The 25,740-nt window shown below is 50.1% G+C and overlaps 1 protein-coding gene across 1 annotated transcript in view; it reads right to left on the minus strand.

Moving 5' to 3' along the window:
* Positions 1-25,740, minus strand: part of HDAC4 (histone deacetylase 4) — a 288,242-nt gene that overhangs the window by 231,853 nt on the left and 30,649 nt on the right. Inside the window, exon 2 of the mRNA XM_044241969.1 lies at positions 22,122-22,360. Within this exon, the coding sequence (XP_044097904.1) occupies positions 22,122-22,143 (22 nt within the window). The 5' untranslated portion in view covers positions 22,144-22,360. The remainder of the gene's footprint in view (positions 1-22,121; positions 22,361-25,740) is intronic.

Genomic DNA, 25,740 nt, shown 5'->3' on the forward strand with positions numbered 1-25,740 from the left:
TTGTTCACAAGAGCCAAAAGAAATTACCCACATGCCCCTCCACGGAGGAAGGGATAAACACAATTGGTCTGTCTACATGGGGGAATATTATTCGGCCTTAAAAAGGAAAAGCAGCCTGACACAGGGCTACAACAGGGACAAACGTCGAGAATACCGTGCTGAACGAAACCGGCCAGACACAGAAGGACACAGACTCCATGACTGCACCTGTGAGAGCCCCAGAACAGACAAATCCACAAACACAGAAAGGAAGCGAGGTTTCTAGGGGTTGGGGCAGGGGGCAGGGAGGGCAGGGGCAGGGGGCACTCAGGGTTTAGTGGGCGCAGAGTTCCTGTTTGGGAAGACAAGGAAATTCTGGAAATGGACCGTGGGGAGAGCCACGCGAGAGTGTGAATGTATGTAACCCCACCGAACAGCGCACTAAAACTAGCTAAAAGGGTCCATTTTATGTTATTTCTATTTCACACCCAAAAAAAGGCACTGTGAACCAGGAAATTAGAATATCTGTTGGTAAACAGATTACAGTAATACCCAAATGTCAAAAAAGAGTAAGGGACTGCTTCATTAAGTGATATAGAATGGTCTTCAAGAAATAACGTGAAAAATGCAAAGGGGTGAGAAAAAGCAACAGACGGCAGTATTCTTTAAAACCTGTATGATTCCCCCAGGAGCTCTTGGGAGTTTCTGCAAAGTGTCCCAGTGAAGCCAGCAGCTTGCCACTCCCCTCTCCCAGAGCACCCCGTGCAGGGACTCTCCCAACGGCAACCTGGGGCACGTGAGAATTCTGCACACCAGCCCTATTCCCACAGAGGACACCCCAGTCATGTTCCTGAAGAGAAGCCCAACAGAAGCCCAGAAACCCCGCCTTCACCCATCCTGTGAGTTCAAGCAAAGACCAAAGACCAAGGGAGACCACATCACTTGCTCCCGGTCCCTAGCAGTCTGCACCTGTTTCTGGAGAACACTCCACTCTTGACTGTGACGATGGACTAACCTAATGGCCTTCCTGAACCACCATTTCAGAATCTCTGATTGGTAGAACCCCGAGGAAGCCTGGCTCAGCCCTCCCCAGCCACCAGTTTCTGCAAGCACGCAGCTCAGCCTCACTGCCCGCCTGGAACAGAAGCAGCCCCTACCCTCTTCCATGAGCTGATGGCATAAATGAAGCTCAGGTCTCACGAGCACTGCCCCCCGAGGGCCCAGGGGCTACGGTAGACAAGCAGCGTGGTCCTAGAAGCCCTCACACAGAATACAGTATAGCACACATATTGGGCTCTGGACAACTGCTCTGTGAGCCCCGGTGTTCAGGAAGCAAGGCTCGGCCCCTGGCTGCTCAGCCAGAATAGGGCAGGCTCTTCCCAATGCTACACAAAAGTTAGTAAGTACCAACACCTCGGATCTGTTTATCATTTACAATTCTTCCCTAAAATCAGGACCCTCAACACGGCTTCTGCACACAGGCTCAACAAAGGCAGAAACCGAGAAAGCTCTGGCAATCAGACAGCCAACTCAGCCCCCTGGCAGAACACGGACTTGGTCTGAGGGCTACTGTTGGATGGGCCCTGGACAGAACTCCCCAGACCCTGCCCTGGGCCCTGCAGGTACCCAAAGCAATCCTGGAGATCCACTGGCCATGTTCAAGGGCATGGCCACATCCCACCCAGCTCCTGGCCCCTCCTGCTTCTGCTAGTGAACGGATAGCCATGCACTGCCTGGTGACTGCTTGGCCCCACGGCGACCACCCCGGTGCAGACGGCCATCATCTCCCCTTCCGAAGGCCAGTGAAGGCCAATCCCAGGCCCCGTCCCTGACGCGCCCTCAGTCTCTGCCAGATGCTGCCTTCTGGGGCCGTGCTCTCACGTGCCCATTGGGAATGTACACTCCTCGAGAGAACCCTGGAAGCCATATCTCTGGCATCACCACCCATAGTAGGGCCATGTCTAGCCAACTGCCTGAAACAGCCATGAGAAAACTAGAAGCCAAGTCCTTCCTTCTCGTTACCCAGGAGGAGCCACAGTGCGGGGATGTCAGTTTTGTCTCAGCCAGAGCATACTAACTAGTAAACTGAGGCCATGTGGACAGTAGTCACTTGTTTCTGGCATCTTCCACAAGCCAGGCAGAGCCTGGGAGGTTGTCTCGGAGGAAAGGGCTCCCACAAGAACAGAGCGGGACGCAGGGAGCCGAGCAGCTCTCTGAAGCTCTCCGATGCTGTCGGAGAGGGCCTGGAGGACGTTTTACAGAATGCTGTGGGAAGCCCCAGGGCCCAGACAGAGAGGGTCCTGCCGCACCACCTTGGGGGAAGGACCCTCGAGGCTGCAAGAACATTCTGAAACCTCTCTAAAGGTTGCAGAAGACCCGCTGGAAGGAGGCAGATATCCCCCACGAAGAAGTAGGGATCAGTAAGACAGGGTACTAGAAGGAAGCAACACAACCATTTCAGTAAATAAATCCCATCTGTGCAGCCCTGTCCCCTGACTACAGAACACTCAGAGCCCTCAGCCCAGGGCTCCTCTGTGTACAGGAAGGCACTGGGCCCCTTTATCTCCGGCTGCCTGGCCTGCAGCTCCTCGGGCGGGCAGCAGGCGCTGGCTGAGCGTCAGGGGCGGTGGAGCTGGGCTTGGTGTTTATGTCTGCCCCAGACAGTGGAGGGTTTATGACGACTTACTGACGCAAGAGCTCCCCAACGCTGCATGCCAGAAATTAATCAGGGGAAGAGGAATTCTTTTTAAGAAACCACTTGGCGGCCACTGCCCTGCCTGAAAGGCTGAGTGTAAGCTGAGCTCTTCCTCCAGGCCCAGGGCCGCCAGGGAGCAGCAGCACACCCGGGACTCAACGAGCCACAGGATCAGGCTCAGCCAGAGGGAAAGCAAGGACCCCACAACCCCAGAACTGGGGTGCAAAGACCCACTGCTGGGCCTGCCCCACACACCATGAACCACACCTCCCCAGACACAAGGGGTATGCACCAGCCCTCTCGGAGCCCACGCCACTCCAGAAGGCCTCATTCTGAGGGTCAAAGTGGACCACGGCCAGCTGTGCAGACCCTGAAGAGGTTTTCCTACTGGGAGCCACGGATGCCCCCCATCTTTGTCGTCTGTTGCTAAAATTTTAAACTCTTTCTTAAGAGTTGTATTTTAAAGCTTACAATCATTCATCAGCAAAGCAAAGTTAAAACGCAGAGGGTTGAGCTTGGTGCCTCGAGTTGGTGGGGCAGGGCTGCCCTGGGGCCAGGCTGAGTACCCAGGAAGGCAGAAGAACAGCACCACCGGCTTCTCTCACTCCCAATGTGTCCCCTGCGCCCCTCTGCTCACAGGGCTCCCCGGCTCACTCCCCTACTCTGTGCTACCTATGCCCCCAAGGCAACCCCTGCAGGAAGAGACCACTGATCTAGTCCGGGAAGTAGAGGGCTGGCCTGTGCAAACACTCCTACTCAAATCTGCTTTCAGAAATGACATCTGGGGACACCTGGGTGGCTCGGTGGGTTCATCCTCTGCCTTCAGCTCAGGTCATGATCCCAGGGTCCTGGGATCGAGCCCCACATCAGGCTCTCTGCTCAGCAGGGAGCCTGCTTCCCTCTCTCTCTGCCTGCCTCTCTGCCTACTTGTGATCTCTCTCTGTCAAATAAATAAATAAAATTAAAAAAAAAAAAAAAGAAATGACATCTGGTCATTCTGCAATTTCAGTGGAAGGACAGAGAATATTTGTATTTGTCAAAAAGGGCAAGAGTCTGACAATGCGGACAAAGGTGAAACTTGCCAGACACTTTGGGACTGGTTCTAGGCTTTCAATGGTTCTGGATTCCTGTGATGCTAACAGCAGGAGACATGTGGGCACGACCAGGCCCTGGGTGACCTGCCTGCCTCATGGAATCCCTACAACAGCCTTAGTGGGTGAAGCCTCTCATGGCCTCATCCTGCAGAGAAAAGAACCAACCCCAGAGGGAGGGTCTCTGCTCACCTGGGGAGGGGCTGGGTACTGGGGCCAGACAGTCCTCCTGCAGCATGGCAGTCCATGGAGAGCAAAGAGGAGAAACAGAGGCAGGACACCGTGAGTGGCCCCAAGTGGACCAACAGCAGGCTTTCCATGGCCGCAGAGTCACAGGGCCTTGACCCCTGGTCCCACATCCCCAGCTGTCAACCAGTGAACCTTCCATCCTGCTTCATGACCCTTCTGGCTGTAAGGAGGATGCGGAGAGGGCCATATGGAATGGGTGCTCCTGCCATGCCAAGATTTGCTGGAGCACCACCCTCCGACTCAAAAAGGCTACACACAGCTATGGGACTGGACTTCCGCAGTGTCACGGTCAAGGGTGCACGGCCTCCACCATCACGAACTAATGACCCACTCACTCCTAGCTCACTCAGAGCAGCTCCTGTGTCATGATGTCACAGGGGCTGCACTCACGACCCCGAGGGTTGGCAACAGAGCCGGGGAGGCAGGACTGGCTCCGGCTGCAGTGCCTCCCAGACTCCAGCAGGGAGCTCAGCTCAAGGGGCTCCTATTACCTGGACAGAGATGACCCATCCACCATGAGGAAAGAGGCCCACAGTCTACAGTTCGAAGGGCAGCCTGAGACCGAAGAGGAGACACCACAACACTATCAAGTGTAGCAAGGGACAGCTGCTCATCCTGCCTACTGAACAAGGACTACGGGGACCCTGGCCCGCTGCTCATCCTGCCTAGTTCCAAAGGCCTGAACAAGGACTCCGGGGACCCCGGCCCGCTGCCTGGAAACAGGCCTCAGTGCCCATCCCAAGCACACAAGGCTGCAGAAGGCCACAGGGAGAAGAGTAGCTAAGCAGGAACATGGACTGCTGCCCTCCATGACCACCATCCCCTCCCCGCCGCCACTCCAACATCTACCGTCCAAGTGGAAACAGATCGCCATTAACCCCGGGGAGTGGCGTGTGTTTACAAGTCTGCCAACCTTCACACTGTGTTTGTTTTGTTATCTCTAAGGAGAACACAGATTCCAGAAAACTATCTTGCTGCAATGCTCAGATGGTCTTCTGGTCGTAAGGCCCCACCTCCTGCGGGAGGAAGGGGGAGGAAGCAGCTTCCTTAAAAGTAATCAATCTGTAATTCAATTTGTAAATAAAATTGTGTTTATTTTTAAATGATTTAAATTAGCACTCACAGGAATAAAAGATACTTCTAAATACAATAGACCAAACAACGTATTTATAACCTAACCATATGTTATGAAATGCACTGAGTTACAGAACAGAAAAGGTAAATTTAATGTGGAAAAATAGTCTGCCTCCACAGCAACCCCCCAACAACAAAATCATTAAAAAAGAGGAGCTGTCTTACCCTCCCAATCCCAGGGATAAAATGGTGCTGGCCTGCGGCTTACTTCCAAACGTTCTGGCTTTGGCTTCCACTTGGATGTGAGGCTCACAGGATCTCAGCACGGGAAGGCACAAAGAGACCGTCTAATACAGCCCACGGACTCCTCACACGGCAAACACGAGGCCAAGAGAGACCAAGCAGCACACTTGAGCTCTGCCCAGTCCAGAGAGAGACCCGACGCTGGCATAGTCGTGACATGAAAGGCAGGAAAGGTCAAGTCCTCCGAACTCTTTCTCAAGCCAAATCCGGAATGAATTCTTCATTTATATGGGAGGGAAGAAACAACTTGGTAAAACCCAAGAGGGGAGGGGCTGGGGCAGGCAGGAAGGGCTTCACCAGCACTCCACGCACTTCACTCTAATCTGGGCGATTTTACCACTTAGAAGTTGCAACATAAACCACCTCATAAAATACCTGAATAAAATAGAGCAGCTCAGAGCTGAAGACAAATTTCAGTCACTTTAAAATATGCCCAGCAGTTACAACACTGCAACAGAAAAATCAATGCCAGCCCGAGTTGCCTGGAAAGTTCGATAGAAATGAACGTGGACAACGGCGGGCGACCTCGATCACGACCCTAGGGACATGCCATGAGTGCGGACAGGTAAACCTCACCAGCCACTCTGCCCACAGCAGACCAGCTGCTACCACACTAACACCTCAGCCAAGGCCAATGAACGCACACAACACGAAGTCTTCAGAGTCAGATGGCTACTGAGACAGCAAGGACAGAAGGGGCCAAAATGTGAGAATCCGAGATCAAGGGGAGGCTGTATGTGAGCTCACATCCCACCGTCCCCCACCCCCTTGCCCCAGCACCAGAGGTGTGTGCTGACATACAAGCAGACCCCGGGGAAAGGAGATGGGGTCAGAGCCTGCTGAGGTGGATGGGTTCCTGTAGACACCCAAGATCCCAGCTAGGGTGCTTGCATACCAGGAGTAAGGATGAGGAGCACTACACTGGACCTTGCAGACATTGAAATCAGACATTTCACAAAAATAAAATAGTTACTGCAACAAGAAAGTGTAAAACTCTAAATCTGTACAGACTTAAAATAGCATTGAAATATTCAAAAGCAATGGACAGAACAGGAGGAAGGATACTAACCTGTGATTACAGCAGGGGTTAAAGTACCACTCCCAGCAACTGGCAGGAAAAAGAGGCGGCAAACCAGTGAAGTCAGGGGCAGGCGCTGGAAGCAGTGAGCTTGACGCGGACTGCGCGATGGGGAGGACAAGTCTCACCCGCCGCACTCTCCGCCCGAGTCCATTAAACATGTACAAAATTGACTACACGGAGGCAAAGCAAAACTCAGGGAATTCTCAAAAACTGAAATAATATACAATAAATTCAGCGACCAAAGTGAAATCAGACTAGAAATCAATAACAAAAGCAAGATACTAAGAAATTCACAAACAAGTGAAATGAAGAAATACTTTCTGAGATAACCTCGGGGTCACAGAAGAAATCCAAAAGGGAAGTAGATATTATTCTAAGCTGAATTATAATGAAAAATGACACGCTTGTGCAATCCAACTGAAGCCATACATAGGTTAAAATTATTGCCTTAAGTCCTTGTAGTACACAGGAAAAATGTATGAAAAGAAAATTCAATGACCTAAATATTTTACTTAGTTTAAAAAAAAAAAAAAAAGGGAAAGTAAATCCAAAGGATAAAAGGAAGCAATAGCAAGCAATCCAATAGAGATAATCAAGAAAATGAAACATGGCAGCTGAAAAATATTAATATCCTAAGCAAATGCAATGAAGAAAAAAAGAAAACAAGTAAATAATATAAAAAATGAAAAAGAAGATGCCACTTCAAATCCTACCAACATTGCAAAGATGATGCAAAGGTATTTGAATAACCTTATATAACATTTGGAAATTCAAATGGACTGAAAGAATTTTAAAGAAAAACCAAACACATTAAAACTGACACAAGAGGGGTGCCTGGGTGGCTCAGTGGATTAAAGCCTCTGCCTTCGGCTCAGGTCATGATCCCAGGGTCCTGGGATCGGTCCCCACATTTGGCTCTCTGCTCCGCGGGGAGCCTGCTTCCTCCTCTCTCTCTCTCTCTCTCTCGCTCTCTCGCTCTGCTGGCCTTGCTGCCTACTTGTGATCTTTGTCAAATAAACAAATAAATAAAAAACAAAACAAAACTGACACAAGAGGGGCACCTGGGTGGCACAGTTGTTTAAACGTCCAAATCTTGGTTTCAGCTCGGGTTGTGATCTCAGGGTCCTGGGATCAAGTCCCACATCAGTCTCCATGCTCAGCATGGAGTCTATGGAGTCTGCTTGATATGCTCCTCCCTGTTGCCCCCCCAACACCTTCTCTAACAAATAAATAAAATCTTTAAAAAAAAAAAAAACTGACACAAGGAAAAACAGAAAATCTGCACAGTCCTGCACCCGTTGAGGGTGCAATTTACAAAGAAAAAAGGTTCCAAGTCAGAGAGAACTCCAAATTCTTCCAAATACCTAAGGGAGAAATAACATTAATTTTCTCTCTTTGAGAGAATTTGCCAGTGGTCAGAAAACTACGGCCTGCAGACCATAGGCAAACTGTGGCCTGATTTTGTACCATCGGCTAAGGCTGGTTTTTACTTCTTTAAGTGGCTGTTTAAAAAAAATTAAAGAAGAAAAATATACAACAGAAGCCATATATGGTCCACAAGCCTAAAATATTTACCATCTGAGTCTTTAAAGGGAGACTCGGTCCACCCCAGGATTAGGCAAAGAAGAACAACCTCCCCACACTTGAAGTAGCAGCACAACCTGGATGTCAAACCGGACAAGGCCATTCCAAGAAAATAAAACCAAAGCTCAATCTCAGTCATGAATCTGGATGAAAGAAATTAATCCAAATCCAGTAGTATATAAGAAGAGTAATACACTAAAATCAAGTTGGATTTATTAAGACATGCAAGGCTTACTATTCAAAAACCAACTGCAAAAATTCATCACATGAATCAAAGGAGAAAAATCATATGATTAACAGATGCAAAAAAAAATCCAATATATTGAGCTAAATCGAATCAAAGTGCCATTTTGTAGACTAAAAAAGATCAAATATCTGCAATGTAATATGATTCGACCTAATATTTTAACACCTACTTCTGAGAAAAAAACTCAGTAACTCCGAGGAGGGAAGAGAAATGCACTAATGTGATAAAGCCTATTTGTACAAACCCACAGAAAATTTTGTACATATGAAGATGTGCTGAGAATTCTTCCCTTGATTTTTGAACAAGACAGACACGTCCACTAGCACCAATTCTGTTTAACATTTGTGGGAAGGCCCTAGACAATGTAACAACACAAGATAAAGACAAAATGCTTAAAAACGAGCAAAAAATAAAACATTCACTATCCATAGACAGTAAACATAAAAACCACAAAAGAACCTTCAGATAAACCAGGATAATATGAAGCAAACTCTAGAAGCGGTCTACAGACAGGTGGTTACACAAAAATTAATTACATTTCTAAATACAAACTCACAAACAAAAAAATAAAATTTTAAAAACAAACCAGCACCAAAAAAAAAAAAATGTAGAGGGCCACCCGGGTGGCTCAGTCAGTTAAACGGTTAAACATTTGCCTTAGGCTCAAGTCATGATCCCAGGGTTCTGGGATTGAGTCCTACATTGGGCTCTTTGCTCAGTAGGGAGCCTGTTTCTCCCTCTGCCTACCTACACTCTCGTGTTCTCTCCCTCTCTCTCTCTCTGACAAATAGATAAAATCTTTCTTAAAAAGTACAAATAGATCTAACAAAAGAGATGAAAGACCTCAATACCAGAAACTACAAAAATATGACTGAAGAAATTAAGGAAGACCAAATAAATAAAAAGATACATCATATTCATGGACGGGAAGATTGGAAACAGACCGATATTAAGGCAAATCAATACAACCCCAAGGGAGATCCTAGTAGGTATTCTGCTGACATCAAAAAGCTGACTTTAAGTCATAAGGAAATGCAAAAGGTTAAGAAGAACCAAGACAAGCTTTAAAATGGTCCAAAGTTAGAAGAGCCACATGACCAGATAGGAGGACTAATCGCAAAGCTACGGTTAGTTAAGACCGTGTTGTGCAGGCACACACGTGGACAAACAGACAACAGCACAGGATGAAGGGCAGACACAGACATACACGTACACAGATGCCTCCCTGAGGACCAGGGGGCACTGCAGAGAGGAGCAGACAGGATGAGTCTTTTAACTCAATCTTTTGGGCCAAATGAATATCCAAATGGGAAAAGTAAACTTCAATTACTACCTCATATCATGTTCTTTTTATAAAAATCAATTCCAGGCGGACCATAAATCTAAACGTGAGTGGGAAAACAATAAAGCTTCTAGAAAACCACACAGAGTATCTCCATGACCTTCAAGTAGGCATAAATAAAACCACCAATACAGTGGACTATGTTAAAAATAAGAACATCTGTTCATCCAAAAAAAAAAAAAATCATTAAGGGAGAAAACAGCAAAGAAATTAACTAGCAAAGAACTCATTTCTCATCTATACAAATAACACCTACAAACCAGATAGAATAAAGACAACCTAATTTTTAAAACGGGCCAAAGACCTGAAGAGGCGCTTCCCAGAGGAGGGCATCCAGCTGTCCAGTGCACACACGGAGCGGTGCTCCCAGCGGCCAAGAGCGCAGCTCATGCGGGCACGAAGAAGAAGGACACTGGGCATCGTCAAGCGCGGTGGGGCTCTCTAGGTGTAAATGGGTATGGTCAGTTGGAAAGACTGATTGGCACGCACATTATCTTTACCAAAAGGAAGACATGTGGACATGGATCAACCCAAGAATGCTGGGGGAGCACTCCAGGAAGAGACCCAAACTGGAAACCACCCCTAAATGATCCACATCCAGAAACGAACCTGCGACTCAACGCCACACCCTCAGTACATCTCACAAACGTACAGGTGAGTGGAAGAAGCCAAACAGAAAGAATAAATGTTTTATGACTGCATTAATCTAAACTTTAAAAATGGGAAAAACTAATCCAAGGTGTCAGAAGGCAGGCAGCTGATTCCCAGGGCCGGGGTGAGAGAAGGAAGGTGCAGTGACCAAAAGGGGGCCAGAGGGGTTTCCGGGGTGCCGACTGCTCCACTTCCAGGTGGGCATGGCAGTTACAAGGGTCTCCTTCTGTGGGACTCCATCCCCCTGAGCATCCCAGGTCTGTGCTCCCTTCGAGACACATGGGAGGCTTCAGCGAGAAACTTCCACAGGATGGGAGCTACGCACTGTTTACAGCAGCCACAGGGTAAGATGGGAAACAAAGGCACATCTGCCCACAGTGAGCAGCGTAGTGCATGACACTGTGTCCCCGTACAACCATAAAAAAGAATATGGAAACTTTTTGTGCTCATTTACAATAATCCACAAAGGCAAAAATATAAATGCTGACATGTCTATGTTATGCCACCATTCACACAGAAGGGGAGCCTGAGAATACCTACAAATCCATTTCCTTAGCTCGGTTTTATTGGGCGATTGTATGACCATGTGAGCAGAGGGAGCTCCCGTGCAGGACACATGCAACAGCCTGCACCACGTCCCCTCCTCATGACCTCTGGACTGCTGCATGGCACCCCGCACGGTCATGGAGCTGATGCTCAACCCGGCACTGGGGTGTCATGTCTCCTCTGGCTCCTCTTGGCCATGACCATGTCTTAGACGGCACTGGGGGACAGGGCAGGTGTCCACAGGGACACACCTCTCTACCGGACACGGAGGTGAGAGGGAGGGAGACAGCATGGACAAAGCACACCTGTCGTCACACAAACCCATTTGACACCCACGGCCCACGGCCAACACACCCCCAGTCCCCCCAGCGGCCCCAAATGGCCACTGGGTGCCACACCAGCAGTCCCCCAAAGACACCACACCCATGCGCCTCACACCCAGGCCCCAGACGCACATGGGCCCCATGCTCCCACTGCCAGGAGCTGTTGACAGTCAGGACGCAAGCAGGGAAGCAGAACGAGGCCTGAATCTGGCAGACAAGGAGCAGTGATCAAGCACTTCCATCTTCATTATGTGAGCAAGCCCGTCTGATGGCCTCCACAACAAAAGTCCAGCTGCAGGCTGCAGACCCAGCCCCAGGGGAGCCAACACAGCCTGGACCCAGCCGGGGCTGGGGACAAGGGACCAACAGGGACAAGAAATGCTGGTTCGGTTTCATACGCTGCTAACCCAGTGGAACAAAAAGAAAATGGGAAAGGGAAGGGAACCCCTCTGAGATCTAATCCCAGGGGCCTGGCTTAGAGAAAGATCCAGAAATGGGTCCGAGCAGAGGCCAGCCACACACAGGGATGGCCTTGGAGGAAGGTGCAGTTCAGCCCTACCCAGTGGCCGGCACCGAGCTGCTCACAGAAAAGAGAGGATTCCAGAAAAAGCAGGGGGAAATGCGTGTCCTCAGCTGGGTGGTCCACCCCAGCCATGACTGTCCCACCACCATCCCCAAGCGAACTACTCCACAACCTTCTAGGGCGCCTCCCCTTGCAGCCCAAAGCTGAAGCATCCGGAGGCCCAGCCTCTCCTCCTCACCACCCTCATCTCCCTCTGCTCAGCCAGGCAGCTTCCCAGGCACCCTCTCCTCTAACCTCAGCCGGACCTGGGCCCCTGCTTCCCTCACTCAAGAAATACCTGAAACTCTTTCTATGGGATGCCTTTTCAAATCTCGGCAGAGTGCACAAAAATCTGTGGAATTCCTGGGCCCGAGCAGCCCCCCACTCCCAGGTGCACACATCAAACTGCCTGGACTGTCTCAGCTGCCGAGTACGTATCACACTCCAAGTTTATGCATGGTTCTCTTATCAGACCAAAACTAGAAGCTGACGTTCAGAATTTAACTGTCACCATATAAAAACAGGAGCGCGTGAACCCCTATGCTTTCTGACTCAGCTACAGCTGCCATAGGATCTGGAAGGCCTTCGAGGTCCCCATTCCCAAACTGAGAGACCAGTGTGTTCAAGAAGAGTCTCAGCTCAGTTGATCCAGAAGATTCCATAAGCATCCAAGGCAAAAGTGAGACGCAGCCACCGCAGCCACAGAGAACATTTCAAAAGCCACAGGTGGAAGATTCTAGAGCAGGATTCTTGGGCTACACAAGACATGGCCCATGCCCCGCAACTCATGCCCCACGCCAAGTCTACCCAGGCTTGGTTTCCGCTTCCCTGTGATAAAAGGGCTTTGTTTCCAACAAGAACAAGTGTGTAGATTTGACTTGAAAGGCTTCCCAAAAAACTGCAAAGGCATAGGAAACCTGTATTTAACAAAAACCTGTGAAAACTATGTTTTTAGTTTACATAAAATCAGAAAATACAGAAGCTGGCTTTGTAGAAAACAATGGTAAAGATGTTATCTCAGTTAGTGATTTCAAGCAACGTCTCAAAAGGAGTACAGGAGCTCACGCAGGCAGCTCCCCGTTCGCTCCCATGCAGGTGAGCACCGGATGCCCCTTGGATCCAAACTCCGGCAGGTTAAGAGTGAGGATGACCATCAGCCCAGGTGTGGCAGGCCAGGCCCACGTGATACTGAACCCCCACGCCCCTCCTGCTGTAAAAGGGTCTGGTTTTGACTGTAAACACAGGACGGCCCTACTTGGAACCTGCCTCCCCTGGGCTGCGGTGGAGGCCTCTCCGGGAAGAAAGAATGAGATCACCCCCCTAGCCACCATATCACCATATCACCACCGTCTCTGAAACCACAACGCAGGCACTGGCCTGGAGGCAAACCCAAAGCCGGGGGGCCCTTGGAAGGGCCAGGCCTGGTCCAAGGCCTTGTGCCCCACCCTCCCCCCAATCAAGGTATAAGCAGGCCAGGCCAACAAACCCCCTGGATGTTCCTCCAGCAGAGGTGGCACAGGCTGGCACAGAGAGCTGCCTCTGGCCCAGGGTTCGCCCAGCCCCTCCCCCAGCCCATCCCCCAGTGGAAGCCCAAATATTTCACAACTGGAGATTGTTGAGAAATGCTAAAATGATGTTCTTTCAGGCAATTTAAGCACATTGAGAAAGACACAAACAGCTGACTTCTTCTCACAGGTGGTCCTAATGTCTGAGATATCATCCCTCAGCCAGCGCAGGCTCATCACCTAGCGTGTCTCTCTCTCTCTCTCTCTCTCTCACACACACACACACACACACAGTCTCTCACACACACATACATGCACAGCCCAGAGGCCCTGAGATCTCCCGGGAAAGGATTACAAATGCTGCCTCCTTAGGAGCTGCAGCCAACTGGTCTACCAGATCACACACAACCAGAGCCATGAGCAACCAGAAGACAGGAGAACACCTACAAACACAAACAGCCTGGCGGGTGGTTCTCCTATATCAAGCCCTATGGACTCTTGGAGAGTTCAGGGAAAGCCCAACCAAGAGCAAAGAAAGGCACATCTACACCCAGCCAGGGCCACCAGGACGCATGAGCCTGACCTCAACAGGGGCTCCCGCCAACTGAGCATGGATGCACCACAGTGGGCCACAAGAGGCTGGGAACCTGCGAGCGTGATGAAACCCCCTGACCCCTGCAGTGTCTTCCTCTCCAACACAGTTGAGCCAGCACAGTCTCCACAGCCATCCAGGATGCCTTGTCACCTGCCAGGAGCTACCACTCCCTCACAAGGACACCCCCAGCCCTTCCAAGAATCAGGGCCAGACCGGCCAGAGAGGCTGACCTGTGCCTCTCACCTGCTCGTGTGGACGCAGTCCCACCCACCCTTCTATACTGCTTAGAAGAAACAATGCTGTACAAAGTGCACCTGAAGGCTGGGGAAGAAAAATGGGACCAAATCACAGAAAGATGTAAGAGCAGACGGACAGCTGGATCATTCCTGATGAAAACCTCTGCTTCCCATGTCCCCTGTTCCCCCAATACCTTCTCAAGCTTTCTAAAAACTCTTTCTGTCTACCAGTACCGATGAAAGAAATCCATTGAGCCTGCCTTACTCCATTTCCCTGATGCTGTGTGTCCGATTACACTAGAGCAGCCAGGGCCGTGGGGGGTACACAGGGGACTGGGGTGAAGAGCGCTTCCCCTGTACAGCCATGTGGACGCAACAGGCATCTGAGCAAAGACAGTGCTGGGCCACGCAGCTCTTGGAGCACAAAAGAACGGCAAGCAGGTTTGCATTCTGCGTGTCGGACCATGGTGGGGAGATGGGGCCTTAAGAATCAGCCAGTCAGCCCCTGGATCGCTTCTCGGCCTTTTGGCTAAGATCAAGTGTGGGTTAAATCAATGTGAACACGAGGAGCACCAAGAACTCTGCACATGCCGTTCAATTCTGAAGGGAGAATTTCTGCTCCACACATGCACACCGAAGCAGGTATGAGTGGGTTAGAAAGGACTCTTCATACAGAGTCTAGAAAACCTCAGTGAGCTGACAGAAGACCACGTGGAATTCTCTGGAACTGCAACAGCATTTCACAGATCCCACCGAACCAACAAGTCAATGAGAAACCCGGTTATAGTCAACATCCAGTTTCTACAAAGGATTTCCTAGGAGAATTTGCATGCATTTCGAAAGGAATAAATCTTTGCCAGGAATACAAACAGACCACAGTAGAATCCAGCTCTTAAAATGCAAGGTTTCCTCTTGGCTTTGGCCCTCAACAACCAGGTCTTAAAGGAGCGACCTTCTAAAACATGGCCTAAGAGTTTCAAAGTTTCAAAAGTGAACAGCTGCCCACTTCAAGCATGCCCCAGGAAAGGTTCACCAAGGACAAGGAATCCTCAACTTGGATAGCAGGCACTGAGCGCTGGTGCTCCTCAGGGCCATGGAAGGTAGTTTGGTGTAGAAAACACTCCCTCATCGGAGACGATTGCATACTTAACATCACGGCACTTAACCTTAACCACGGCACTTAACCAACCTTCCATACTTCTTTACAAATGCTCTTTGAAATGGAACAATTAGATAAAAGATAGCTATGTATTTTATTTTAAAAAACTGTATCACATTTTAACAAGCCTCACCTACTACCTTTCAAAAGGAAACAGTATTAGCAAAAGTGAGGAAATGGTGGCAATATGGCACACTGTTTTTCACATTAAAACCCCAAAGCATAGAATGTTACAGTTCCAAGTCAGGATCATTGCATTCAAGGGACAGCAGCAGGAATGCTAGGCAGGGGAGGGGTGATAAGGACCAAGGGTGACAGGGAACCTGAAGTCCAATAGGACAAAGGGCACCCTAGAATGTCTGGGGTTACGACCCTAAGAGATGACCCAAGCCACGAACCCCACGCAGCCCTCCTGAGGAGCAGCCGCCTTGCTCGCCACCCTGCGTGGGCTGCTCATCCAGGACCAGGCTCCCGTCAGCTGCTGCGTTCGATGTGCATGTGCAAGAGGCAGAATTTATCTCTTCTATTTGTGTTCTAAAAAGGGGAATGAAGGGAGGGGCCAATATGGAACAGAAGGCTTCTTTTCATCTACACTGCTCTTACCACTCCTTAAAGGCCAATATGCCCAGTATCTTACTGATTAAGGGGCTAAGAGCAAACCAATTTAAAAACACAAAGCCAGATAGGCTTCTAAAAGTTTAATTTTTTAGATCTGAATTTTTCTTAATTGCTGTTTTTCTAAGATTGACTACTTTTTATCATGTTCTCATGAAATAAGCAAATAAAAAGCTCTTAAGTAGAAGTAAAATGAAAAGTTTCAACTCGAACTCCCAAATTAACCAGGCCTGCCAGCCACCCAGTCAGCCTACCATCCAGTCCCAGTCTCCAAGGACTGGCGGAGAGAAGTTCAGCCTAAGTCCAGAAATATCTCAAGTCACAATGCAAGCAGCACCAAAGCCAACTTCTACCACAGCAAAGCCACACTCATTTAAACTGATGGAACACAAAGCGTGTGTCCCAGGAGAGGGCACAGTGTGAAGGGGCAGGAGACTGAGGCCACAACCCCTTGTCGGCCCCTGCAGGGGTCTTGGAACCGAGGGAATTAGGACCATGTCACCCCTCCTACTCCATACCCCATGCCCATCTCTCAGCTCCTAGTGTCCTCCCTCCACCGCACCAAGCTCTCACCTCCAGGCCCCTGGGCCACCCCCCTGGTGCCTGATCTGGGCAGGTAAGCTCCTTCCCTGCTTTCCAACCTGCTCCCCTTCCAGCACCCCAACCCACCTCCTCTCATTACCTGAACCACACACCACACAACCTGGAAGCTCCATGCAAGCTAGCTGGATCGCCTCCTGACCCAGCCCAGTGCACCCAATGTCCACCAGCTCAGGGCACATGCCCCTTAAGGGCAGGGAACCAATTCTCCCGTGAGTCACCTGACATGAAGCTCAGCCCCCCGAAGCAGTACATCCCAGCTTCCTTATCTACAAAACAAGAATCATGTGTGCTAGCTCGCTTTACAGGGTCACCATACCACACACATGGGACAGGTGCAAAGCACAACTCAGAATGAACAAGCTGTTTGCTCCAGCGTCCTAAGAGCGCGGCGCATCTTGACTTGGAGTACGGGAGAAACCGACTCGGATCTGTCACTATTGTAAGTAACGTCTACAGTAACGCAGAGCCCAGGCCAGCATGTGGAGGTGGCCACACGTCTCCACACCTGTCCGCACCAGACCTGCCCCCTGCCGCCGGGCGCCTCAAGGACAGCCTTTCTGTTCCACTTGCCGCGCTGCACTCAATGGCGTCTAATCATTCTCGTGCTGGGTTTTCTATGTCAACTACATACCGCGAGTTCATTCTTAAATTTCAATATCATTAATCATCCAACATTCAGCATCTCAGAACTCTGAAATTTGCATTTCTACAATGGTGGCTTTGAAAAAAAGGACATAAATGCAAATGTTCCACATACTGTATAAGAATTTTCAGCGAATTGCCAAAACAAACCATCAATGCTCCATTGACAGTGAATTTTCCAAGCTCTTCATAACGACTGAGTATTCGTGATTTTTAAAAGACAAAACACAATTTGAGGATTAAAAAAAAGGGAAAAAAAAAAGTGGGTTGAAAAAGAAGTCGTTATGTCTCCATCATTTCCAGAACAAACCTTGACTGATTGAGATCCCAGATAATGATAGCATGAGGGACCGGGGATGGTGGCAGTTTGGGAGCTGCGAATGTTCTTGTGCCGGGTGCTCCAAGAACGCCTGGCAGACCACCACTGCAGACGGGAGCCGCACCAGGGTCTCTGGAAAGCTTTCTTGTAGAAGGCAGGCCAGTGCAAGATGTGCGGTGTCTCTCATCTGAACCTCGGCTGGGACCAGTAAGGCAATTCCTGCCGCCCGCCCTGAAATATCTGCATTCAGCTGGGCATCAGGAAGAGGTCTGACTTCCCCCATGCCCCCCAGCGCGTGTCCTCGGGGCTCAGTCTTGCTGCCCCTGTCCAGAACTCCCCCCGAGTTCATCAGCCACTGGGGGCTCCCTCACACTTTTCCAGAAGGTCCTGAAGCACTCTCCTCCAGCTGTCACCAGCTGCTCCCATCCTCTGGCAGCCAACAACTAAGGCTGTGTCCCCTCACCTAAGCTGCGGGACTCCCAGCACCCCTCCTCCAGGCCTCATGCAAGGCCATTCCCAGCTCCCCAGCTCTCCATCTGCCACTTGAGGCCCAGGCCCTTGCTCAGGGTCCATGGCCCACCTGTCACCAGCGGCTCCAAACCAATGTCTTCCCTGTGTTGATGACATGTCCTCAAAATGCATTTCCTACCCTTAAAACTCTGGAATATTCCTGAGACATTCAATCATGGCAAAGCATGATTTCAATGACATACAAATGTTTCTTTCTGAGATAATTTCTATATTAAAACCTAAGAGCCTTGGCAGCCAAACTGGCTGAAACAAACAGACTTAGGTTCAAACAGAGAGAAAGCAGAGTGCACAGAGGAAGGAAGCCCAGAGCCCCAGCTTAGACCAGCCTGAGGCATGGCCTTGTCCCAGGAGACATTCAGAATTCAAATTTGATGACAGTTTGAAGAAATCAGACTATGTCGAAACTCACTAATCACTAAGTTATTGTTAACAAAGTCTTCCCAGCTGCTTTTATGTGGATGGGGTATTTCACACTGAACACAATATTAAGAAATCAAAGAATGGTCCAAATTAAAACACTGATCTTAAATACACAAAGTTTTCCCCAAAATAGTTCTCCTGCTTTTAACCCCATACCATACACCCTCACAAAGAAAGATACAGGGAGAGACAGGACACTCAAGTGACTCCACTGCAGGCTGGCTCTACCGGTTTTCTAGCAAGAGCACAGTTTGGGAGACCACACACGAGTCCTCGAGACCCCACTGCAGGCTCCCTGGGATTTACAAGAAGGGCGGAGGAAGAAGGGAGCCTTTGCTTGTCCTGCTAGGAGGTCCACATACACATCCGGCCTCTATTAGTCCTGCGCCAGGGACTCACCTCCAGAGCAGATGCCCTATGTCCCAATCAGGCCATCCTGACCTGTTCGGGCACATCCCCAGTGGGGAGAGGTGTAGAGCACTGCATTAGGCGAGAAGCCTAATGTTTTCAGAACCTGCTCTCATTCTTCTCACTATCAAAGAGGAGTTCTAGCAGGCTGGATCGCCCAGGCCTTTCCCCAGGCTGCTGCTCATCATTAGGAATAGTTACTCACAGCCATAAAACCCCAACAGCTAACAGTTTTACGTCAGAGAACCAGGGCCTGGCTCTGGCAAAGTTCAGAAAGCACAGCAATAAAATCATACCGCATACCTCACCCAACACCAGCGGGAGTTTTAAAGAAAAACAGGGAAGAGAAAAATTATACATATCAAACAAAAACGACATTTTATCATCAGGGCAAAGCCAACAGACACAGCCAAATGTGAGAGGAGGGACCACATGGGGCTGGGCTCTCCCCAGCCTGGTGGGGCACGCCACACGGCCACACAGGAGCATGGCAGAGCAGGGACAGCCGGGGGACGGGGGAAGGCAGGCACCCAGCCAGGGACACTAGAAAGGGCACAAGTGAGCCGTGTGAGCGCACAGACAGAACTCGTCCCCTCAGGCTCAAGGAAAGTGATGAAGGACACCTACAAGTTTCCCATTCCAAAGAGCAAACTGAACAACCAGTGTTTCCCTTCTTCCCAGAAGGCCACGAAAAATGACATAAATACAAATTCAAACGGATGTATGGTAAAGCTAGACAATGGGAAGATGGCAGTGTCAACAGACAGAAACTCGGGGGAACCTCCTAGAAAATACAAATCCCAAGGGATCGACATGACGGAAAGCCAAGCGCTAGGAGCAGAACCTCACCCGGGTGGGCCACAGCCTCAGGAAGGAAGGGCAGCCACGGCGTGGCCCAACACACAGCCTACCACGGGGCCACCGGTGTGCCCATGTGTGCAGGGCTGCACTGGGGGGAAGGTGGGTCCCTGAGAAGACCCGTGGGCTAGGAGAAGAGGGAACGCCCGGGGGCTTCAGGCCCACCACATACCACGGTACACGTCCACACTGACCCAGGAGGGACGAGGCTCCAGCCTGAAGGGCAGTGGCAGCCCCGGGCCAGCTCCCAGTCTCTGGAGACCCCCACCCACTGAGAGAGACAGGGACACGGACAGCAAGGAGTCAGGGAGTCAGTGTAGGGGGAACAACACACACGGTCCTGTCTGACCACGACTCCAATAACCATCAGTGGGCAAACTCCCCATATAAGAGGCCAAGGCTCTCAGGAGAACAACCTGGAAGGTTAAGGTGAGTGTGTAGAGACAGGCTGATAAGCTAAAGAAACCAAGGACAGGCTTTTAAAAGACATAATAAACTTTGGGGCAAAAAACATTAAGGAAAGAAAAATAGTGTATATTTTATTCAGAGGACTGAGCTACCAAGAGATATGGTCATCAATCTTTAACTGCAGAAAAACACACTGAAAATTACAAAGCAGAAAATGGTCAGTAACATGAAAAAAATATTGCACATTTTTGTAGAAATTGAGCACAAAACAGAGTAAAGCTACACTGACTTCCATGAGTCAGTGAAGTTAGTGTGTAAACAACACAGAGAAGACGACATGGGTGTAAGTACACGGTATGTGTGAACAAGGAAACTGAGTGCACATACAGATCTCCTGAGACACGGAAACATGAACAAAAGAGCACTCTTTCTCTCCAAATGCGTGGGCGGCATGGACTAGATTTGACTATCTGTACAAAAACGTGCACCCCGTGTGCATAGTTATGTAAATTCAAACAATCGTTTTTCTCTCACGTACTGACAACAATGAAATGGACCGCATCTACCCCAGCACTGGGGCAAAGCGAGAAAATTCTGGGCACTCGTGAACCTTAACTAAGAAGGTAAGTTGAGACTGTTTCTGGAGCAACAGGAGAGCGGACCTGACCTTCACGTCCTCCAACCTAGCAATTCTATTCCTGGAATTGGGCCCATGGAGATACGTGCAGAAGCGTACGGACAAACACACATGCAGTAACTGTGGGATGCCGATTTGGGTTTGTTACCCTAACCACACAAGCACCCATGGATAAGCTATCGAAAGTAAATGATGCTTGTGTATGTGCAGACATCAAAAGATGCTCATGATACATTACGATGGGGAAAAAAGGAGAACACAGAACCCCACATATGGAATGACCCCACTCTATTCGAGTGCTTGCACGCATGCCCCTCCATGTTCACCCATAGGAACAAGCACACCCTCCAGACTGCAGCAGCGCTCTGAGCTGAAGGGAGAGCTGGGCACCACCCGGTGTCTCTTTTACACACTTCAATTCAGACGGCTTAACTCTGTTTTATGCTTTGTATCAATCAATACATGAACGATTTACATCAATAAAGCTTTCATATCTAAATATAGTTGGGAATCCTGCTCTCTGGAGCTTCTGACAACTCTGATCAGAGCCAAAGGAAGGCGTGAGAATGTTCTGGAGCAATCCCAAAGTGAGAGACCCAGACCCTAAACCTCTGGCTCCACTCCACCAGGCCAGGCCTGAGGCTCACTCAGAGACATGGGAGCCACAGGGACACACCGCCTCTGACTGGGTGAGCCCCTGCCTCCCTCCACTGCATGAATGCAGGACAGACCCGCTATCCAAGTGCCCTTCAAGCCCACGTTGCCCTGGAAGAGGCAGCAGCTGGGTAGACAGGGCTGGCTCTGCAGGAGGCCGGCCCTGTTGGACAGGTCAAGGCAGTCCGCCAGGCTTTAACCAGGTATCCACACTGTGGTTCTGCAAGAGGATGAATGCAGGTGCCTGTGACACCCTTCTAAAGCTAAGAGCCCCATAAACGTGGTTGCTAATCCATCTGGCCACTTAGCTCTATAACCTGAGACACATCACTTCTTCCCTCCACGTCTGAGATTCTCAGGGCACTAGGAAGACTACGTGCATGCCAGGATCTCTGCTGTGCCTCTACAAAGCGTGACCTGAGGAGCGAGTCCTGGGGCCACCGAGGCAGGTGTAGACCGGGTGCTGCCTCCCAGACTAAGCCCAGGGGCCCCATCACAGCAGCACTCCCACCCCGCAAAGTCCCCTCAAAAACAAGGAATTAAATCAGAGATGAACCTAAACATCACCTTGCTAAGTACAAGTCTCCTCTCCCAGCATCAATGGAAACCATACGCCATCTGTATGCGTGCAAATCAGAGCCAAAGACCCGACCCTGAACCCCTGAGACGAAGAGCCCACGATCTGCTCTGCACCGGGCAGGCATGCACCGACCACAGCCATGCTGCGGGCCAGCGCAGTCACACGATCTCATCTCCTAAAGGGAGAGCCCGGCCGTCCACAAGAGAAGGACGTGGTCACCTTACCTGGACGGCTTTGGGAGCTCATTGCTAGCGTCTACTCCTTCAAGCAGTTCAAAACGGCTCACAACTTCCACGTAAATGACAGCTCCAAAGAGCCCCCACGTTGCCCGGACACATACAAGTAGAGCCGCAGTGAGTGTTGGCGCACAGCCGCGAAAACTCCCCGTCGTGCGGACCACGTCTCACAGGCCGAGTCATCCACGAGGCAGGCAGGGCTCTTCCGTGGGCTCTCAGGGGGTGACCTGCGTGGTTAGAGAAGGAAGAGCAGGGTCAGTGAGGAGGTGAGGGCTCTCGTGGACAGCAATATCTAACTAGGGAAACAACGTGGGTGTTCATATTGATGCACTGCGGACAGAAAAGCCGTCCCGGGTGGAATCCGTTCTGCTGACACACACCACGTGGGGGTTTTGTTCGTTAACAGGTGCGAAGACACGTCACAGAGCAGCGGTTCTCAGCCTGGGCACCAGCACCACCAACCGGGAGCCCCAGCCCACCCCCACCACACACGGCCGGGCCCCTCGCCCACACATCTATACTGCGTGGGGCTGCGGTCCCACAGGCCACACTTGGCTGCTGCACAATGTGCAGGCCCCTCCCCACCCCCCCATCCCTGTGTTTCCATCTTCATAATTACCGCCCTCCCCTTTTAACTCCAGTTTCTGACTATAAAAGTAATCCGTGCTCATCATAGCTAAGTGTTTCAAGTCAACCACAATGCTGGCACCAGAAGCCAACACTCAGTAAGGCTCAGACCTGTCTCACTGATGTTTTTCTCTGCCCTCTGCCCGCTCTACAGCTGTGTGTCCTCTTCTCTGCGCTGCTGTTACAGCCAGGAATGTCCCCAAGTCACTCACAACTCCCTGTCACACCGCGACCAAGGCTGCTCCCTACTCCATCCATGACAGAGGATGGCCATCTCCCTCCCCCTCCAAGGAGCTCCTCCTGACCGCCTCAGGTGGCACTGTCCTCAGAACCAGGTACAGGACGCGCACCGCCAAGTTCACCGAACCCTCTCCCCAAGGCCTGTCTCCTCTATGGAGCACCACCACCTGGAGACAAGCACAAGAACACCCAGCAGCAGGTGTTGCTTCCATGTGGAGGCATCATGGCTGAATTCTTACACACTGGCCTGTGATCTCTCACCATCAGAAAGTGGAAACAAACTACAACTGTGGTAACTACGGAAAACCTCCTACTGACCCTAGTCCAAGGCTCCTCTGAGGCCTCTGTCACCTCCTCCTCGAATGATGTGACAGATTCCTGTTCTTGATTAAATTATTCAGAATCCTTTCTTTGCCCATTGCTTATACTCAGAGAACCCTAACCAGTCCATCATGAAAACGACCGCTGCCCAAAGGCTAGCCATTTCAGTGGTTTCCATACCACGTTTCCATAACTCTGTGATCAATATCCTCACAACTGTTGTTCTGTATCTGGTTGTCTCCCTAGGAAACACAGTGACCTTTATCTCAGGTTCAGACCAGACTTTTCATTCATTTCTTGGCCAGAAGGAAACACCACTGTCTTGAAGACCATGTAAATGGTTTCTCCTGCAAATCTCTGACGGCTCAGTACCCTTCACACAAAGGTCCCAGTGTGGCTGGGTATAAAATTCTGAGAACACAAACCCTTCTTCTCCCTTGAAACCTTTAGACCTGGCCCCACCCTTGGCCCTGCAGAAACCCCACGTCCATCTCCTTCCTCGGGGACTTCTGGAGACTGAGCTTGGATGCCACTGCTGCTGCCATTTCCTTCTGTCTGGATTCTGCAAGAATGTTCTTCTTTCATGTTGAAATTCGGAAGTGTTGTCAGAAATCTAAGAACCTCTTTTCATTGATTTTGCTCCAAACATGAACCTTTCAATACACACAGGTCTCTTTTCTGTTCAGAAGAAAGCTCTTCAACTAGATTTGGATTCCTATTTCGGGGAAACTTGTGCTGGCTTCCTCAGAGACCCCTCTCCTAACTGGCTGGCATCGCCCTCGGCTCTAGCCTCTCCCACCACTGGCACACCTGCTGTTTACTCTGCATTCCTGGGCATCTTCTCAAGTATGTTCTCCACAACACGGCTGCTATTTTCCACGGTATCAGTCTGATTCCTTACGGCCTCTGAAATAGATTTTAACCTCAGACTCCCCATTTTCAACCAGTTCCCTTCACAACCCCTTCCTCTATCTCTTCCGCTCAGCGCACCCCCTCTTCCTCACCGTCCACGGAGCTACGTCTTCTCCCTGCTAAAGTCTTTTGAAATCTCTTTTTTCTGCCTCTGACTGTAGACTGTTTTCGGAGGTATATTCGTCTTTTGCGTTTCTGGATATTTCCCTTTTCACCACATTCTGGGAGACCCCATAGGGGGACTTTCTGTTCATTCATCCTCACATCAGAATAGCTCCAGTCCAGACCTACGTTTTGCCAAAAAGCCATGTGTACTTGCTCCTTCCCCATCCTGTGTCCACTGTAACGTCGGCCAAAGTCTGCTGCTCACAGCTACACCCCTGGCAGCTGAAACACGCAGTCCCCAGCCCAGAGCCCAGCAGGCTCTGACCCCATGCAGTCTTGCCAGACTGAGATGGACACTCTTCCCAATTGCAGATGAAACAGAGGACAGGAGCTTCTGCTATGCTACAACAGACATATTCTGGAGGAATCTCACATTCTGCAATACTACCCTAAAAATGCCAGGGCGTCTGAAAAAATACAAGGTAGGAGTGGACTGTTCAAAACTATGATTTAATAACTGGGACATCACAGAAATCAATAACAACACTCATAAAAACACGACCACAGTATTCGTTTAAAAAAAAAAAAAAAGACGTGTAAAATTCCTAATAAATAAAAAGTACTGCAAACGTAGGATCTTACCGTGGCAACACTTTTATGAGGGAGAACAAAAGCAAGAACGGAAGTCTCAGAGCCATGGAATCGGGGACAAGATGTTAGACACTGGAGAAAAGCATGAGCCAGGGCAAGTGGCCAAAATGGGCAGGAGGCAGAGCCGAGGTGGGAATGGGAGCGAGTACACGCACAGCACACCACTGTTCCGTGGATTACCACGCTCAGCGTGACATCTCTCCACGTGCAAGCCCTGCTCCCTGATAACAGAAAGCATCCATGTGCAGGAAAAATCAAGTATGGCCTGGCCCAACTCATGCACCACACACACCTTCTCCCCTCAACTGCCAGCCCGTGAGCAAGCTTGTATTGTGAAAGTGAGTGTTGTCACAGGACAGGGCTTACGTGAAGTGGGCTCCCTTCCTAGTGCTGCCAGAGCACCACACCCAGACCCAGGGGCTTAGAACAGTAAAAACGGACTGTTCACAGTTCTGGAGGCACCCAGGTTTCCTAAATCTTCGATCAACGTATCAGCAAGGACATCCACCCTCGGAAGCCTCGAGGGAAACCCTGCCTGCCTCTTCCCAGCTTCTGGTGGTTGCTGGCAATCTTTGACACTGCTTGGCACGCCGCCTTTGCCACCACACAGCTTCTCCCTGTGTCTCTGCCTTCACACGGCCATGTTCTTCTATGAGCACCAGCCATGTTGGATCAGGGGCTCAATCCCCCCAGCAGGACTTCATCCTAACTGATGACATCTACAACAACCGTATGTCCAAATAAGGTCACA

Source organism: Neovison vison, chromosome 3, assembly GCF_020171115.1.
Source record: "Neovison vison isolate M4711 chromosome 3, ASM_NN_V1, whole genome shotgun sequence".
NCBI lineage: Eukaryota > Metazoa > Chordata > Mammalia > Carnivora > Mustelidae > Neogale > Neogale vison.